The sequence below is a fragment of the Ursus arctos genome, unplaced genomic scaffold (genome assembly GCF_023065955.2).
Source record: "Ursus arctos isolate Adak ecotype North America unplaced genomic scaffold, UrsArc2.0 scaffold_8, whole genome shotgun sequence".
In the NCBI taxonomy this organism is placed as follows: Eukaryota; Metazoa; Chordata; class Mammalia; order Carnivora; family Ursidae; genus Ursus; species Ursus arctos.
This window is the reverse complement of record NW_026623100.1, coordinates 15,514,372-15,533,555: the sequence shown is the minus strand read 5'-3', so window position 1 is coordinate 15,533,555 and position 19,184 is coordinate 15,514,372. Positions and strand designations below refer to the sequence as shown.

At 39.2% G+C, this 19,184-nt stretch overlaps 2 protein-coding genes and 1 long non-coding RNA gene across 3 annotated transcripts in view; 2 read left to right on the top strand and 1 right to left on the bottom strand.

The window, feature by feature from the left end:
• The window catches only part of LOC123000223 (uncharacterized), a 62,795-nt gene extending 57,895 nt beyond the window's left edge, over positions 1 to 4,900 (top strand). Inside the window, exon 7 of the long non-coding RNA XR_006408076.3 lies at positions 664 to 4,900. This is a non-coding gene — a long non-coding RNA (uncharacterized LOC123000223). The remainder of the gene's footprint in view (positions 1 to 663) is intronic.
• Positions 4,901 to 5,936: 1,036 nt separating this feature from the next.
• CRIPT (CXXC repeat containing interactor of PDZ3 domain) lies at positions 5,937 to 16,211 on the bottom strand. The gene is made up of 5 exons (XM_026486588.4): positions 16,105 to 16,211; positions 11,899 to 11,964; positions 11,098 to 11,152; positions 7,146 to 7,249; positions 5,937 to 6,829 (listed from the first exon to the last, which is right to left on the bottom strand). Exons 1-5 carry the CDS (start codon positions 16,118 to 16,120, stop codon positions 6,765 to 6,767), a joined length of 306 nt encoding a protein of 101 aa, XP_026342373.1. The 5' UTR covers positions 16,121 to 16,211; the 3' UTR covers positions 5,937 to 6,764.
• Positions 16,212 to 16,373: 162 nt separating this feature from the next.
• PIGF (phosphatidylinositol glycan anchor biosynthesis class F) overlaps positions 16,374 to 19,184 on the top strand; it is a 34,746-nt gene continuing 31,935 nt past the window's right edge. The window contains exons 1-2 of the mRNA XM_026486563.4: positions 16,374 to 16,460; positions 18,251 to 18,499. Of these exons, the coding sequence (XP_026342348.1) occupies positions 18,272 to 18,499 (228 nt within the window). The 5' untranslated portion in view covers positions 16,374 to 16,460; positions 18,251 to 18,271. The remainder of the gene's footprint in view (positions 16,461 to 18,250; positions 18,500 to 19,184) is intronic.

Here is a 19,184-nt window from a genome sequence, read left to right as displayed (position 1 = left end):
TTCCAAAGTAATGGTTAACATCTGGTGACCATTAGAAACATGACAAAACTATCAGAAGTATATGGAATTGAAGCTTTTGGATGAGGATGACAGAATGAAACACACATCTAATTTTTATCGTTTCAACCTTCCCATGTAAAACTACATTAATGGTATTTTGGGGGGTGGCATAAATCCCAAGGATAAAGAGTGAAAGAGGATACCAAAGGAATTAAATTTTAGAAGGTAGAAAGCAAACAAATGGTAATGAAAGCAGACAAATGGCAGACGTGAAGGACCAAACTGTCAACTGGCATTAAGTAAAGGTAAGAGGAAATTCAATATACACTCCAGAATCCTCAAAAGACGTAAGGATCAATGGCACCTGTGAAAGGGGTGTGACTTGGCATGTTGAATTAAGGAAGACTGGTTGGATGAAGGCTGAGGATCAGGACGAGTCTCAGAACCCCCCCCTTCCCCCGCTCCATATCACTGGCTGATTGCTCCTCCCACACGCTGGCCAAAGTCTCAAGGTTTAGGTTCCAGAGAGGGAAAACAGATGGTTTCTAAATGAAGGAGCACCAGGCACCGCTGAGGGTGGGTGTGAAGTGTTTCAAACAGGAGAATAAGTGAATGCATGTGTACTGAAGCCTCCCTGCTGTCTTCCTCCACTTTATCCTTCAGGCCAGAGAAATTGAAGGACAATTCTGTGGAGAATATGACCATCTCAAGAGGAAATATCTACAGATACTGACTTTAAGAGTCCCCTCACAAACAACCTAACTAGGTCATCCTACATTTGTGATTCTCAACTAGAGACACATGGAAATGTCTGGAAATAGTTTTGTCCCAAACGTGATGGCGGGGGTGCTATCAGGGATGTTGCTAAGTACCCTACAGCGCCCAATAAAGCCTCCCACAACAAAGAATTACCCAGTGCAAAATGTCAGTGGTGTCACTGTTGATAAACTCTGTCCTACATGAAATTCATGAAATTCATGCCCTACATGAAACTTGCCCATCAACACAAGCAATGCTTCCAAAAGTTTCCTACTCTATCACAAGAGCAGAAAACAAAAACAATGGCCAGACAACCGAGGAGGACTTCTAATAAGGAAGATGGGGATGTAAACAAACAGGTAAAAGCAACTGGATAAAGGGGTGCCTGGGTGGCTCAGTTGGTTGTGTCTGACTCTTCATCTCAGCTCAGGTCTTGATGTCAGGGTTGTGAGTTCAAGCCCCTCATTGGGCTCTATAGAGCCTACTTAAAGCAAACAACAAAAGCAACTGGAAAAAGAAACTCTGTAGGAAGAAGAAAACTCTAAAAAACTATATTTGACTTCCACTTATGACCATAATTAGTGGGGACCAGATTTACCTTCCTGCTCTAAACAACTAGAAGACTGGACAAAATTTAGAAACTATTTTCCAATATTGGATAACAGGCAGCTCAGGACTTCCTTTTACATCTAAGTTCTGGATTTGACTTTTTTTTTTTAATTAAGTTTTTTATTTTAATTCGAGTATAGTTAACTGTGTTATGTCAGTTTCAGGTGTGTAATACAGTGATTCAACAATTCTGTACTCAGTGCTCATCATGATAAGCGTACTTTTTCTGGATTTGACTTCTGGGTGTAGGGATCCAGTTTGAATTTACTGAAGCATTTCCCCACTGATTTACAATGCCAACTTCCCATACAGGGATTCATCTACTCCTGGTCTCTTTGTTTCGGTCTTTGTGCTGGTACCATACTGTATTAATTCTTTACAACGTTGTTGGAAACTCAAATCCATATGTTTGATCTTTAAGTTGCTAAAACTACAAATCTATTAGCGTGATGGAAAATTAAAAACCAAGGACACTATTGCCATCTGGTGGAGAGACCTACTGTAACTACATCTAAAAGAGACCTGCTGTGACTCACCTCCTCACTCCCCCATTTAGCGGAGTCCTGAAAAATCTTCATTAGGTCTTTCTAATCTGTCCCTTCACTTCCATTCTCCTGGTACCTACACCTTAGTCTACTTTCTACTTTGCTAGGATTGTTGCTTTTGAACCAGCCCCCCTCTTTAGTCACTGTTCTGTCAATATTTTCCTTGTTCCTATTGTTAACACCTTACAATTTCACATTAATTTGATGGGTCGCTTATCAAGTTCTCGCTTATGAGAAAACATTTTGGAACCAGTAACAGCAGTCTGACTAGGGACAAACAGAGAGGACAGAGTAGAGGCTCGATAAATGTTAGCTGAATTGAAAAAAATTTATTTAGTACCATTTGCTCATTTGCCAAATTTATCTGGGAGGCAGCGTAGGCACATGTTTCCAACCCTTTTTTTTCTTCTGTAATACCAGACTGATGAAACTTCACGTGTAATTTTTCTGTGGGCTTACCTAAAAAATTATTTTTAATTGCAAAATACATGGCCAATATAAAAAAAGATTCAGAGTTCTGCAAATGAGTGACTCTATGGATGACGTTGGGAGCCAGGGTTTCTCACTGAGGAAGAAGATACAAGTACGGAATGGGTGAAGACAAGGAAGAACCGGTGGGGCTGAATTGGAGTTGGAGGTTTTAGTAAAACTTACCGTTTCTAGTATCTGTGTTTCTTAGCTCTTTCTGTTGAAGGGGCCTAGACCCAATGGCAATCCAGCAGGGACCAGACCTTAGTATCCAAACACTAAGAGAAACTAGGGATTGTTGGAGAAATGGCTGCCTCCAGGGCTGGGTAGGAAAAAAATATAGGATAAACTTGAAACCTCTGTGCTACAAAGTAAGGAATTCTTCAAGAAAGGATGAGAACGTGTCTGAAAGACCCAGGAGCCACCTTGAAAGGTCCCACTGGCCAAATCTGGGACAACTTGACATCAAAACAAATGAGAGTAACAGACCTGAGTAAAATAGCAATCCATGAATTCATGCTAAGTTGGAAAGAGGAAGCTTTTCCTCACAGCAGAATGCCAACTAATAAATGTAAAAGGAATGAGAGAGTTGGAAAGCCATTTGGCAACTCTCAGGGTAACAATTAATTCAGCCAAGAAACATCATTGGATGCTAAAATTAGTGTGTGAAAGTTTGCTGAGAAACAATATATACGGTCTCGAAGTTTCTCCCTACAAAATGCTTAATGGAAAAAAATATTTATAGTGGAGAAATCTAGCAGACACCACCTAAAACCAGTGATTGAAATTAACTCCTGGTAATGGGACAACTGACATCATGATAAGATGTGCTGAAAAGGATGTAGCATCACTTCTGTGATATTCCCGCCAACAATGCGCGAACTCAAACTAATTGTGAAGAAATATCAGAAATACTCAGGTTAAGGGAGAATTTGTAAAATAATTGACCTATGTGTTTCATGACCTTGACATTTGTGAAAGACTGATTGAAGAATTGTTCTAGACTAAAGGGAGACTAGAGACATGGCAACTAAATGTACTGTGTTATCCTGATTTGGACCCTGAACTTATTATTTTTTTTTTTTAACAAAGGCCATTACTGGGACAACTAGTGAAATATGGAAAAGATTAGGTGATAATATTGTATTGATGTTAATTTTGATAATTGTGCTTGGTTATGTAAGAAAATATCCTGGTTCTTACAATATACACCTAAGTATTTGTGGTAAAAGGGCATCGTATCTGTAACTAACACTCCAATGGTCAGAAAAAAAGCATTTATTCTATACAGGTACCTATGCTGATAAAGGGAACTCTCTCCCTTAGTGTCAGATGACAACTAGGTCATACAGAAAGAATGATGTAGTTAGAAAATCACAGTTTTGTAAACATCACTGTAAAAACATTTTCAGGTAAGAATCATCAAAGGAGGCTAAATCTACAAGGGGCAGGTGTATGAGGAATAGAATATCAACAAGGTCTCGAAAGTTTCTCCTCACAAATTACCTACTAATTGCAAAAAGAAAAATAGTAACTATCCAGTGGAGAAATTGGATGACATCTTACCCAACTGAGCAAAATGGACATCGATATGGGGCAAAGGGATACTGTGGAGTCTGGATGTGACACTGGGAGGCCACGTCACTCCCAGCATTTTAGCTCACACTGCGTAAGCCAAATCTAACCACAAGGAAACATCACAAAAATTCACACTGAAGGAAAATCTGTATTTTAGCTGTCCTGTACTCTTCGATCCATCAATACCACAAAGACAAAGGCTTAAGGACCGTTCTAGATGACAGAGTCATGAGAATCCAACATACGATCCTGGACTAGATTCTGTAGCTGAAAAAAACAATTACCAGTGGAACAACAACTGAGATTGGAACAGGGGCTGTGGATGAAAGTATTCTATCACTGTTAAATGCCTGAATTGGACAGCTGTACTTAGTGGGCCTGTTTTCATGAAGTACATCTCTAACATTAAAGGTGAAAAGGTAAGTCTACGACGTACTCTCAGATGGGTCAAGAAAAAACTACGTAAGAAGAGATAGAAGATGGTAAACCAAACATGAGAAACATTAAAAAAGAAGTCAAAATGCAGAACAATGTAGGTTTCTTCTACTTAAAATTCTCAGAACATATACATATATGTGTGCGTAAATATATCTATGTCTAGGACACTATAATTAGTAGTCTCTTGCTCCCCCATGTAAGGGAAATAGGAACTAAAATGTTTGAGGTGGTTGGCATGAGGGCAAAACAGTTAAGTGTCTCTTTTCTCAACCGTCAGTTCCACTCCACGGAGAAAACAGAGGATTTTTATATGTGCACACAAGCTTTTGCACGTGTGTAATTCTTACATCATTTTGATGGCTGCATAGTTTATGAATGGATGTACTTAAAAGTCTTCTATTGGTATTTGTTTCTAATATGTATATTTTAAATACAAAGATTTAAAAAAAATATGTTATTTCATCATATTTACATTTACTTTGATAAAAGCTGTTTGGCCTTAATTCTGCTATAGTTTTTGTTTTTTTAGGGGCGGGGAGAGTGATAGAGGGAGAGAGAGAGAGATGGGGGAGGGGCAGAGGGAGAAGGAGAGAGAGAATCTTAAGCAGGCTCCACTCCCAGCACAGAGCTTGTCCCGGAGCTCGATCTCATGACCCTGAGATCATGACCTGAGCCAAAACCAAGAGTCAGACGCTTAAACGACTGAGCCACTCAGGCGTACCTTATAGTGTGTTTTTATGCCTTCCTTTTAAAAAATATTTTATGTTCATGTTTTGTTTGGGGATTTTCCTTCTCATTTAACAACTTTTATTCAATTTATACCATATTATTATTTGAATAATATGAAGATTTATAACACTTAGAGTCTATCCTGAGTATACTACTAACGAAAATCTTCATGGAAGAACTTGAGTCTGGCCAGTAGATCATTTCTGGAAGGAAGTTATGCAAGGTATGAATATGAAATATGAGTTGTGGAAGTCTAGATCCCAGCTGATACCTGAGAAATGTACTTTCCCAAAGTCAGCCAACCCAACTTTTAACAGATCTGGGCCACTCTCTAACTGGATGCTATTACGGGTTCCTTGTGTTGATTTTAATGAAAATCCCTAATTGATTAAAGTGTGAGGAGATACTTGCTGCCCTCAGAGCTATTTTTGTTATATTTTGCATCATCCTTATGATCTTTCTGGGTAAGAATAATAATGTATCCTAGAGAAATACTGTTTTAAAAACCTTACAGATAAATTAAACAGTTAAAACTTTAAATACTTTCCATAATAATTTTAAAACAAATAGGAATGTAGTATCTGTACCGTGTCTATCATCGTGTCATCTATCCGACATATTTTACAGTGGTATGTATTTATACATACTGACCTTGGCAACAGGAAGTATGTTTCTGATTTCCCATAGTAGGCTGCAAGCTTTAAAAGCAGAAGTCCTAAACCGCTAAAGGCAGCATAAGAAAAATCTTAATTTGAACCTTGAAATCGTCTTTTAGCAGTCTGTGTCATATATAAAAGAAGAGTCAAAATGTCGGCTTTGTTCTATTTATTTTTGGTGGGTGGGGAGGGGAGGTAAAAAAAAAAAGTTTGGTTTTTGCTTTGAGGAGTTTTCCTAAAGAATAGTAACTCATTCATTACACATTCCCATGGATGAACACTGTTTTCTTGGCTTTCATGACAGTTCGAATTCAAGGTAATGTGCATAAAATGTATTTTTCTGAAATTCAGTGTACTGGTTTGGACACACATGGGGTGACCCTTGTGTTCTCAAAAGGTATTGGCACTTTGGCTTCAAGAACAAATAAAAAGTATCATAAATACAACTTGTGATTTGGGCCTGGGCTAATGACTAAGGAACTAACCAGCTACCACGGTATCGGATATTTCAATGCCCTGTGAACCTATAATTAATAAAGAGACTGCCGATTCTAAGAACTATGCACCAACAAGGGAATGAAGTAAGAGTTAGTTATAAGTCTGACGCAAAGTTCAGAGCAAAATATCAATCACTCATCTCCTCACTTTTGTGATATCTATAAATAAAGGAGAGAGTGAGAATAAGAATTATATGAATAATGATAAATAAAAAGCATCCACAGAAATGGGAAAATATTTTTCATTAAATTTGCCACTTACTCTGGTTCAATAAGATGCTTGTGCGGAAAAGAACTAAGGCAGGAAACTAGTTACGTTGTCGTTTAGAACTTTTTAACAGCAAAAAAATGAATACCACTCAACTTCCTCGGTTTTATATTGTCTTAAAATGTGTTATTTTGGAACTTGAACACCTTTGTTATGCCTCGAAAATTCACAGCAAAAAGTAAAATCACGTTGAAAGCCGGAAACGTCATCAATACATCTACACCGATGTTTGCTTGTAGTTTTTGGTATCCAAAACCTTTTTTCCACACATTGCACAGATGCCTAAAACAAACAAACAAAACATGTAAGCCATCAAATCATAATACCAACTAATAATACCAATCAAATACCAAATACCAACAGTTGTCTTTATTTAAGTCAGTCCTGAGGCTTAAAACATAAGTTAACAGCATGAGAAAAGAGAAAAAGAAAGCAAAGACCTGTAACTATGAACAAGTTCTAAGTTTTATCTTGCCTTAGAAAAAAAGAGCACTTGACAAACAGCAGCTATGAAAGGCTACTCCTTTCCTGTGTTATCTAAGTCAGTACCAAGAGTAGGCCTGATATGCACAGAAAACCAGTATCGAAAGAAACTTACCCTTTTTGTAGGCACAGCCCTGACAGTAATGAGAACCCGGTTGGTGCACAGAACTTTTACAAATTCTGCAAGTGGAGAACTTATTCTTTCCATATGGATCAAATCTAGAGTTGTTTTTTTAAAAAGAAAAAAAAAAACGTAAAATAGTATAGAAACATTTAAATGACCTCCCTGAAGCAGCAAATGGGATTAGTCCACGCTCTTCGTTCCCTCTGCCACTCTCCAACCGACAGGCATGGCATGCTTGCAGCTGGCTCCTCTCTCCCCTCGCCTGCACACCCCTGCCCCTTCCATGTGACTTGTATGCTGGTGAAGAGTCAGTTCCTTAATCCCAAACCGTTTCTACGAGTTGTATTTGCCAATCTGTGTGTGTGTGATACAGTTAAATATTACAGAAACTGATGTAAGGTGGGTGCAAAAAGACTGACCAATTCTATTAAAAACTATGAGAATGCTTTAGGATGGCTGGGTCAGTGTGAATCACTGACCCGCCACTGAATTCGGTGAGACAGCTTCAAATAGGGGCAAGATTGTAAGTGGAAGGACTTGGCACTTTGCAAGTCTGTCAGTTCTGGCTCCACTTTAAAGATACCGGAAACGTGCATTCTGGTTATGATTTATGTGAGGAAAATGATGAAGAACTTTTATCGGTAGACTCATACTCAAAAAGCCTGTCTCGGTGCCAAATGACTGATGAATGCATGTGCTGTTATGTGCTGTGACTTACAAGAAGGTATGTGTATGTTTTAATAATTGCCTCCTTTAGCTGACATTTTCCATTAATTAATCCAATCCCTTTGCATAAAAGAGTTTCTACTACATAAAAATGCCACCTCAGAGTCACTGGAGTAGAAAATAATTTCCCCTAAATTGGCCATAACTTTTGTAACAATACTCGTATACCGAATACCAACACTGTCCTAGACCTGTCTTCTCTTGGGGTAGTACAATACAGCAGCTCATTTGCAAAGGTTAATTTCTCCAAACCCAAAAGAATGTCACTTTACTCTGCACAAGGGAAGATAGACACTATTCCTCTTATTAATAAGCTCAATTTGTGTGGATCCTTATGGATGCTTACTTTTGCTTCAAACCATATTTTATCCTAAGATACACATTTTAGTGTGTCTGAAATCTTACAATTAATTGGCAGAGCTTTTTCTTTCTTAAAGCAATGATACATCTACATGTTGGTATCTTAGATTCAATGCAATACAACAGTACGCCTTCCAATGTGAGACACTTAGAGTATCCGAAGTAATAGCTACTTATTAATGGTATCGGAATGAGGTTGGGAGCATAACGGAACTGGAAGTATCTAAAACTGTACAACGTGGAAAAGTTACAACTTAGTTAATAATAACTGAACGGTCTTAGAAGACATTAATAAGTCAAAGCAATACTTAATGTGATGCTTCACTGAAGATCAAGTCTATTACGCTGTTTTATATCCGTTATTTAATAAGTACCATTATGTACTTACGGTAGCCAGGCACTACAGGTAGTAAAAGCTTTATTATTATTATTATTATTATTATTATTATTATTATTATATTATTATTTTATTTCTAATCCTTGGGATAATGTCATGAAACGTATTGATTCACTCAGCGAATACAAAGTGAGCGCCTACTACGTGCCTGTCACTGTTTTACGTACCAAAGATGAACTTGACAGACTAAGCCTCTGCCTCCTCAAGCTGACATTCTAGTAAGACAACAGGCAAAGGACAGACAGTAAGTAAATGAACAAACATGCTTTTCAGATAGTGATACAGGTTGTAGAGAAAATTCAAACAGGATATTGTGGCAGACATGAGCGGAAGGAGGGAAGACATTAATTTAAATGCTGGAAGACATTAATTCAAATGTCACCCACTCTGAGGAGATGACATTTCAGCTGAGATCCTAGTAACAAGAAGGAGCCATCTTTGTAAGCACTGCGGGACGAGCTCTAGAAGGAAGGCACAGCAAGCACAAACCTCTTCCAACGGGAGTGGGCTTGGTCTATCTGATGCAGGGGTTGGTGCAACAGGAAGTCAGAGAGGTGGGAGGGGCCAGATCATGGAAAACCTTGTAAGAAGGTGGAAGGGGGGTTAGATTATACTCTATGTGAAAAGAAAACCAATGCAGGGTTCTGAGAAAAGCACTTATGTGCCACTTAAAGGGCCACTCTGGCTACTATGAGACTGAACCATAAAGAATTACAGAGGAAGCAGAGAAATGGAAAATTATTATGGCATCTAAGTAAGAAATACCAGTGGTTTGGAAGAGAGTAATAGTGAAATGGACAGAAGCAGGTGGATTCGGGTTATATGCTGGTGGCAGAGCTAAAGAACTTGCTGATGAAAGGGAAGTGAGGAAAAGGGAGGGACTGGTGTGGTATTCTAGCTCTTAGACTCGCATGGCTGGACTGGAGTGGTACGATGACGAGACTCTGATTAGGAGACTGCAGGAACAAAAGACTGTTAGGACACCAAATTGGTAAGTCAAATAGGCAGCTGGATATATCTTTGGAGCTCAGAGAAGTAAGGACAGGAGATATAAATCTGGGAGTCATTAACATACAGTTTGAATTTAAAGCCATTGGACTAAAGTCACTTGAGGAGAGATCACACATTTATAAATAGAAAAAAAAGAGCAAGGTCTAGGATTGAGTCCAGAGGCTTGACTGAGAAGGAACAGTGAGTAGGGAGGGAAAAAGAGTATGGTACCCAAGAGCCAAGAGAATAGAAGGTTGCAGAGACATCAGTTTGGCTCAGTCAGTGAAGCATGTGACTCTTGATCTGTGAGTTCAGGCCCCACATTGAGCGTAGAGCTTACTTTAAAAAAAAGAGAGAACAGAAGGCTGCAAAAATGAGAGTTGTTAAAAGGTTAAGAAAGATAAGACTAGAGAAGTCCATCAGGTATGATCCTGCCGAGAGCAGCTGCAGCGGTTTGGTGGGGCTGATGGCCCGACTGGAGTGGCTGAAGTCATGAATGGAATTACAGACACTGAGAAAGCATCTGAATAAGGTTTTCAAAAACTTTTGCTGTGAAGGGAAGCAAGGAAATGGGGTGGCAGCTGGAAGGGCTCATGGAATTTTTAAGACTGGAAATAATAAAGCATGGTGTCAAAAAGTAGTTTTTAGAGTGGGAAACACTTTTATCTCCATCCTTAGATGAAAAAGTAAAGTTCAGAAAAGTCAAGAAACTGGCTTAATTTCCTTAAGGTCCCAAAGCTAGACAGGAACAGAGTCCAAATTCAAATTTAGGGCTGACTCCAGAGCTTCTGATCTCTCCACATCTCTCTATTACCTCCGATTTGTACGATAATTAAGAACCAGGTAAAATAACCTAGAATAAACCCAAACCAGGCAGTATTATTCTAAAACTAGTCCTATAAAACATACCACAGTGAAGCACCTGAATGAAACTGCAAGTAGTTTTAGGGATAAGAAAGCGTGAGAGACTATGGACTCTGAGAAACAAACTGAGGGCCTCAGAGGGGAGGGGGGTGAGGGAATGGGATAGACTGGCGATGGGTGGTAAGGAGGGCACGTATTGCATGGTGCACTGGGTGTTATACGCAACTAATGAATCATCGAACTTTACATCAGAAACCAGGGATGTACTGTATGGTGACTAACATAATATAATAAAAAAATATTATTAAAAAAAAAAAGAAATCATAGTTTTCAAAAGAAAAAAAAAAGAACGAGATAAAATAAAAGTCATGTTTTCTGGTGAATTTATATGTATTAAAAAAATAGCACTAATATCTTCATGTATTGATACACTGAGGAGGAGCAGGATGAAACCAGGTTGTAACAGACGGCTTGGCTTTGCATGCTAGGAACTGCTGAACTCTGTCTCATCGTGACAGAATGACGCGCACCAAATTCACTCCGGTCTGCTTAAGACAAAGACACTGGAAAGTTACATGCCCGCGGACTGGCTGCTCCTATACCTACCTTGCTTTTTTTGAAGTCAAAGCTTTATTTTCATTCAGCTTTCTTCCGCCACTTTCTAAATCAAAATATACATGTATTTTAGCAGGTTATTTCTGCACATTTCACTATAACATATCTATTTAACATTTAACAATTAGTTAAAAAGTTCATTCTTTGGCCTCCTACCAATAGACTAGACTGTATCAAAATTTTTCAAAAATCCCCAGTTAATAGCCAGGTTTTTAAGACACTACTTAAAAAGGAAACATTTATTATGAGGCAATAAAATTGTGGATAGTCATTTCATTTCTCAGACCCAAAAGAGGACTTGAGGGATGGGTCTGCACTTTATCTAGTGTAAAATCTTAAAGCCACTATTGTGGTGCCACAGACCCTGAATACAGTACAAGTATTTCTCTTCCTTCCCTTTGGAAACACCTCAACTGTATATATTGATAGGAAGGTAAAAATGTAAATGTGTAAATGATTTGTTCAAGAATATAAAAGTCAGGTGAAGAGAGGGGGAGTTAAATACAGACTTTAATTAAGTGGAATCAAATCAGTTATTATGATCTACTCATTGGCTGAAAATCATTTAATGATTTTGCTGTCTTTTGCCTGACAGATGAGGAACCCTTAACATGTAACCCAGAGAATTAAATAAAAGAAGATATTAAATTGTTGGGGGATCTGGAATGCTTTAATATTTAAGAGATGAAATACTTTGCACACGAAAGTTTTCTTTTTACAAATAATGTAGAGCTAAAACATTCATCTCAGGAAGTACGGGATTCGACTTCTCTTTTCCAAATGGAAAAATACCTGTGGTGTTCCTTGCACCGTCTTTCCATGTGTCTGGAGTGATAACAGTACCAAGTTTCTTTTCACCTGTTATAACGAGATAGTAAAAGTAAGGGGAATTCGGATTTACTATCTAATAAATACACTACACGGCACTTAAAACTCACAGTGGTATCAACCATTGTCTTAAAGTAGGAGCCTTTTCATGCCAGGGTAGGGGCTGTGAACTGAGACTGACGATAATAACTGTGGGCCAGGGGTAACTGACTCTGAGTAAAATCTGTACAGTATGACGGCTGATGATAGGCTTTCCCTGTACATGTATACTTTAAACAAATCTGATCAATCTAAACAAATCTGATACACCTATTTATTCCATAAGTATTTACTAAGCACATATGATATATAAACCGCTATACAAAGTTCAGAGAGAAATAAAATGATAAATCAGATAAAGCTCTAGGTATCAAGGAATGTACAACACACTATTTTCTCCTACAGTGGTCCTTAACCTGGGTCTCATGGGTATACCTCAGAAGACAAGTGAACAAGATGAAGTTGTACACCAAACTACTGTATAGCCATTTTTTTTCTTGTAAGAGGCCATAGCTTTCATCAGATTTTTCAAAGGGGACAGAGACCTCTGAAAAAGAACCATTTGAACCAAAACATAAACTAGAAAATAAAAAGCCGTAGACAGCTAAAGTACTAGGAGAAATTCAATGGAGAAAGAAATAGCCTTAGCTGGGGAAATCCAGGAGAGCCTGTGGAGAAGGCAGGAAGAGGGTCTGGATCTGGCAGTGGGATTGTAAAGGAAGAGGAGGAGAGAAGATGAAGGCAAACCAGAGAAAGCACATATCCTGAAGAAAGGCGTGGAAAGCTCAGGGCACACAGGAGCATGCGAAGTAGCTTGCTTTGGCCAAAGAATGAAGGTAAGAGTAACTGAAAATAAAATTGTAAAGATAAGCTGGGCCCTCATTGTGGAGGGTCATCCTGAATGCCAGGCTCTAAATATAGAAACCTAAAATTATTCTCTGCACATTGAGAATGTATTAAAGGTTTTAAATCCAGGAATCAATAGAGTGCACTTATATTTAGGTTCAATGCAAATATCTGTGATGATTACTCTAAACCATGTCCTGGCATAATGATGAAGGATAGTAAGACAAAATCTTTACCCTCGGGTTCTACTGTCTAGCATTTGGTAGGAATATAATACTTGTTGCATGAATGAAAAGAAAAGGTGACAAAATGCAAGAATGAAAGGTGGAGTCAGGGTCTAACTGAGCATTTTTATATGGAAGAGGAGCTGATTAAAGATTCCAAAGGATATAGAGACAAAGAGGTAGGGAGGGATGGCAACAAGGACATGAGTAGAATTTTCCTTGAAGAAAGGGAGAGAAGTAAATGAGCATGGATGCAGATCTATTTATGGGTATAGTCAAAGAAGCTGAGAACGTTCCCATTTAATTACCTTGCTTTTCTTATACCTATAAGGAGGTATTTGTCAACAGAGGATGAGGTTTCAGTTTAAGGGACTGGAAAGCTTGGAATAGCCTCTAGCAACAAAGGGAAAGGGGACTGACTAAAGATAAGTAAAAAAAATTGACAAATAGTATTAAAGATCTTGGAGATTAGGAATTGTTCACTTTTAGTGGTACCAACTGGTTCACTTGTGCAGTCTTCCCCAGTGGCCTTCACATGCATGCAGGACAGTTTAGGGAGAGAAGAGCCAAAGGCAGGGAGAACACAGTTTGAAGGGAAAGGGGCTGGGAGGGGATCACATTAGTCTAACTTGAGTGATGGGGACCTCAGCTAGGGTATTTGAGAGGTTAGGGAAAATATGAGCTATTGAATGGAAGTAAAAACATGAGGACATGCAAGTGTCTGGATGCAGGTTAACAAAGGGATGAGGGAATGCATGAGAGATAAGGCTTTGTGAATGGGTGACTGGGAGGACTGCCATGCCATTAAATGATGGAAGAGAAGGTACAGGTTTGTGAAGTAGGATGACAAATTCAGGCTTGGCAGTACTAAACTACTACGTAACAACCAGTTAGAGGTTCCCAGTATTGTCTGGAGAAAATTCTTCTATTGGTCTTAGTTCAGAGAGAAGTCTGCTGGAGATGTGGATTAGACATTCACTGGCACGGATATGCTACTTGAAGCCAGATATTTCCAAAACAAAGAGACAAAAGAAGGTCAGATACAGATCCTTGGGACACATCTACTTTAAGGGAGAAGGAGAATAAGAAAACTTTGGAGATTATAATGGTAAGGAAGCACAAGGAGAAGTATATTCAAAGAGAATAGAGACCAAGTTTCAAAATTACAGAGTAGAAAAGACTGAAAGAAAGGTCTTTGCATTAAGAGTCTATTTTTATTTGGGGAATAAGATGCTATAGAAGGTAGAAAGGTATCAGAGCAAAGAAATAATACACAGACTTTCAGAAGTGCAGAGAAGTAAAAAGCAAATGACCTTTTAGGACGCATATCACGTCCCAGAACCAACTATGTGTATTTATTTTAATACCACATTAGATCTTGGGTTCTCAAAACTTTTATGTACCTTAGGAAATTAACTCTCACAATTTGCCCAGTATCCTCAATTTCCCTGAGAAAAAGTATTTATGGTGTAAAGAACATCACACAAAACAAGTTAAACCAGGCAGAATACCGGTCCTTTGAAGTTAAAATATAGAGAATTAACACAGATTAGATAGAAGGCTAAATTTACACGTTTAGGAACTATACTACATAAGAGAGGAGACATCAAGGAAGGTGCATAACCTAAATATATGTCATATTTACTCAAACAGGCAAAACCAAAAAACTTAAGTACCAGATGGAGTAGCGTTAAAGGATGTCAATGTCAAAAAGCTTAATGTACTTTTTGGAGTGATGAAAATATTCTAAAATTGACTGTGGTGATGGTTGCACAACTCTGAATATACTGAAAATAACAGAATGGTACATTTTAAATGGGTGACTTGTACCTATGTCAATTACATTGCAATAATTTTTTAAAAGCTTAATATGAGATAACGACATAAAGCATAGAAAAAATGGAAATATTAGTAAAATGGAGCAGAGTTTAATTCTGAGTGCCACATATTGGGGGTTAGGAAAGAAATAACCAGTTTTTGAGTATACACTAAGGCACTTCTATATCAGGTTTTACCTACATTATCTAATTCTCACAAAACCCATAAATTACGTATTCTTCTCATTCTTCAGATGAGAAAACTGGGGCCAAGAAATATTAGATAACTCGCTCATGGTTATTCTTTCACCGAATGTAAAAACTGTGATTCAAACTCATGGGTGCCTGTGTTCAAAGGTTTATCTACTGTGGGGGGGTAATAAACAAAATGGATTATGTTAAGAGGACTTGAAACCTTGTCTCAGAAGAACCAGAAATGTCTAGCCTGAGGAAAGAGACTTCGGGATATGACAGCTGTTTTAAAGCAAATATTCCGTGACATCAAAAAGTCATATTTTCTAGGAACTTCAAGGGCTTACATTAGAATCACTGATGGCAACTATAGGGAGGAAGGACTTTTCTAAAAGCCAGTGACATCGATACAGAATGCTTTGAAGGTGGTGAGACTTTCTGAACCCTGCCTCAATACCACAGGTATTCATGCACAGAACATTTAGGCCACTGGATAGGCTGCTAACTTAGGGTTGCTAGTTAAAATATAGGATGCCCGGTTAAATTTAAATTTCAAACAATTAATGGTGTTTTAGTACTGTCACGTCCTAAAAGTTATGTCCAAAGCACTTTCAGTAGTAAGGAGCAGCAAGCAAAGACAAGTCTCAAATATTGCATGGGACATAGTTCTCCTAATAAAAAGTATTCATTTTTTTAAAATGTCTGCTAAATCTGGAAACTCTAGATGTTGTACAAGTTACTTTTAAGACCCATTCCAACCTTGAGGGTCTGTGGGGCGAAGGAGCCAGTCAAGAATTGTGTGGGATGAAAACCCGGGTTGGGGGTGGGGGAAGCAAAGGAAATAAACAAATGAGTGCAAAACTGAGACCACTCTGAATGCAAAACGACTATACGGTCGTTGGGGAGGGAAGGAATTTTAATCGTCAAAGGGGTAGAAAGATAAAGACTGTAATCGGAGACCTGTGGCCAAAATAAAAAAGCCGAAGTACCCAAAGAACTCCAGTTAGCTTCACCTAGCCTCCTTCTCCCAAAGATGTGACCCCTTAACTCACATTTTTCGCACACCATCCTTCCCCGACGGTTCCCTTGGCTGCAGAAACAGAAACAGCTTGAAAATATCAACACAACAGCCAGGGAAGGATTCCCCTTCCGGGTTACGACAACCCACTTCCGGCCCCTCCGCCCTCCGCCCCGCCCATCCCACACCTGAAAAGCAGCGGGAGGAATTAAACGCGAGCTGGGAGGCGGGGCTGCTCCCATTGCCCGCCCCTCCGCTTCTGCAATTGGCTGTGCGGTCTTGGGTCTCCGCCCCACAGGCCTGCGCCTGCGCGATGGCTAGGGCGGCGAGTCGTACCTGATGGTGGGAGGTAGTAACCCCCAGCTTCTCTTCCGCTGGCGGGAGAGTTAGGTAAGCCCAGCCGAACCCTCCCGGCACGCGAGCTTCCCGGGGGTGCAGGCAGCCCCCACCAACTGTCCATGTGACCGAGAGCGTCTGTGCCCCCAGCCCTCCCGCGCCCGCCGTCCGTCCGAGCGCCACCCTTCCGGCGTGACCCAGGGGCTGCCCTGATGGACCCGGCCCTCTTTCGGATCCGTCATTCTGTGTGTGGCCTTACGTTTCTCCTGGTCTCCGCGCCCGTGCTCTTTGATTATGCCTCTCAGCGCGTCCCCCGCTGCTCACACTCTCCCTGGGTGAAGGTTGGGCAGAGTCCCGAGCGACCGAGTTTGGGGTGGGGCTGCAGAGACAGGTCCTGCGATTTCCGCGGAGGCTCCTGTGCGAGCCGCTCAGAAAGGCCTCTCCAGCCTCAGTACCTGCGAACCCGGGTTAGGTCAGACCGCGGAGGCCAGGGCCGTGGCAGCCGGAGGGGCGTCCTCGTGTGCTAGCCGGGGCCCACCGCTGGGCTGCTTTCGCAGGACCCGCCCTCTTTCCTTCGTTCTTTCATTCATTCAGTAAGCATTTGAGTTTGGGTACTGCTCACTGTATTAGATCCAGATCTGCTCATGTCATTTGGGACTCTGAGAGGGGCCCAGAAAAATATCCGAAGAGGTATCTGTTGAGACAGTGTATTCTGGATCCTCCGCCCCGCCCCTCGGCCAGCAGAGGATGGGACCTGCGAGAAACTTTTCCTTTCTCCCTTCTTGCTGTTCATTTTCTTCTAACCGCTAGTGTTTATCTTTATATCGAAGAGGCGAGGCTTTGACGTGGCTTTAGTGCTTGGGAGCTTGGGACTTTAGACATTTCTCCTAACGTGTCTTAGCCTGTTTCCTTATCAGTAGACTATTTGCCTTGGAAAATTATAGAATTCTATCAGGGCCGTTAGGATAAGGCCTGGACTTGACCTTTTTTTCTGTAATACTCACCAGAGCGTTAAATGTGGATTGTTACTTTAATAAGGTCCTACTTAACATTAAGTATTGTACTTAACATTAATATTAACATTACTAAGTAAGTTAATCACAATACACTATGTATTGTGTTAGATAATTTATAAATAAACATATACACGCAGTGTGTATTCTATAGAGACAAAGAGAGAAAGACTTTTTTCTCCTATTTATTCTCTACTTTTGATTGGAACTTAGCGCCTGTAACAAACATTGTCATTTTGGTATTTCTGGAGCATTGGGATCCCTTAGTTTAGCATAATGTTCTTTGAACTTTCTTGATTACAGTGGCCACCATTTGAGTATTCAAGTGTGCACTTGGTGTCACTTGCCATTTGCCAGAAGATGTGAACTACTGTGATGTTAGACAAGGATCCACAATGGTTAAAAAAAAAATGCCAAGAGTTTGGCCAAATGTATTTGGGGAGTTCCTATAATGCATGGGTTATATTTCCAACAAGAGCAAATCATTAGTCTGTGCGTGTTGTTTTCACCTCTGTGATTTTGGCAAAAAAGAGAAAGAAAAAGAAAAGTAAACGAATCCCTTAATTGGTCCTAGTACATGACCCTTTGACAGAAACCAGTTACAAATATTTAAGAAATTAGTAAATTTGTCTTTTTTAGGCTCTGAGACCTTCTTGAGCCATATTAATCTACATGTACATTTATACATATGCATCTTCCCATATTCTGAAACTAATACATTATTGTGCATAGAAAATTGACTTGTTCATGCTTAATTTTAGGCTTTGGAGCATTTAGACAATGGAAAAAATCATTATCGATATACTCTTTTCTTAATTTGTTTTTCATTAGATAGCCACTCAAGAAAACACCATGAAAAATACTGATATCAAGAGACTACTGTATACCCATCTTTTATGCATATTTTCAATTATCCTAAGCATCTTCATTCCATCATTCTTCTTGGAGAACTTCTCAATATTGGAAACACACTTGACATGGTTGTGCATCTGTTCTGTTTTTGTAACTGCCGTCAATCTAGTATTATATTTAGTAGTGAAACCAAATGCATCCTCTAAAAGAAGTTCATTGTCATACAAGGTAAGGCTTATTTCTTGATGACTGATTTTTAGATAGAGGTCGTGTTTCTTTTAATGAAAGAATAAAGTATTAGTCAAGTACTCATGGGGTTATTTACACTGAGTAAGGAGAACCTGATTTTTAAAATTTTTTTTTCAGATCAGTAGCCTATTACTGCTGGAAGGCTGCCCACAATTTTCAGTAGGTCCTTGCCACGCATCAGTTGTGGGATTACGTTGTCTTCAGTGGACATTACAGCATTGTGAACCGAGATAGTCATGTTTTAAGTCACCATTAAAGATAAATACATGACGTAGCAGTCATATCTTTAAACTTTATAAGACATTTTAGTTTATTTTCATTTATTTTTTTCAATTTCTAAGAGAAACTTAATGGGTTTTTCAGAAATTACAAAATAAGCCTCTGTGGTAGGTTTGTTTTAAACATGGCCTTCCTCGACTAAACAGTGTTAAAGTTTTCAGGTATCAGAATCTATTTTCTGGAATATTCACTATCGTATAACACTTGACTATTACTTTGAATTAATAAAGTCCTCCCTTAATATTACGCAATACCGTGTGTAGCTGTCTTAGATAACTTAAAACACATTTACTGCCCTACAATTAAAAAACTCCTTGTGTGTGTTATAATTAGATTTTCTTTTTTTTTTTTTAAGATTTTTATTTATTTATTCGACAGAGATAGA

Excerpts from the sequence above, each read along its gene's own strand:
- CRIPT (XM_026486588.4), bottom strand. Across the intron at positions 7,250-11,097 it reads TTGACTTCAAAAAAAGCAAG|ATTTGATCCATATGGAAAGA; the intron begins GTAGGTATAGGA and ends AAACAACTCTAG. Across the intron at positions 6,830-7,145 it reads GGGCTGTGCCTACAAAAAGG|GCATCTGTGCAATGTGTGGA; the intron begins GTAAGTTTCTTT and ends TGTTTGTTTTAG.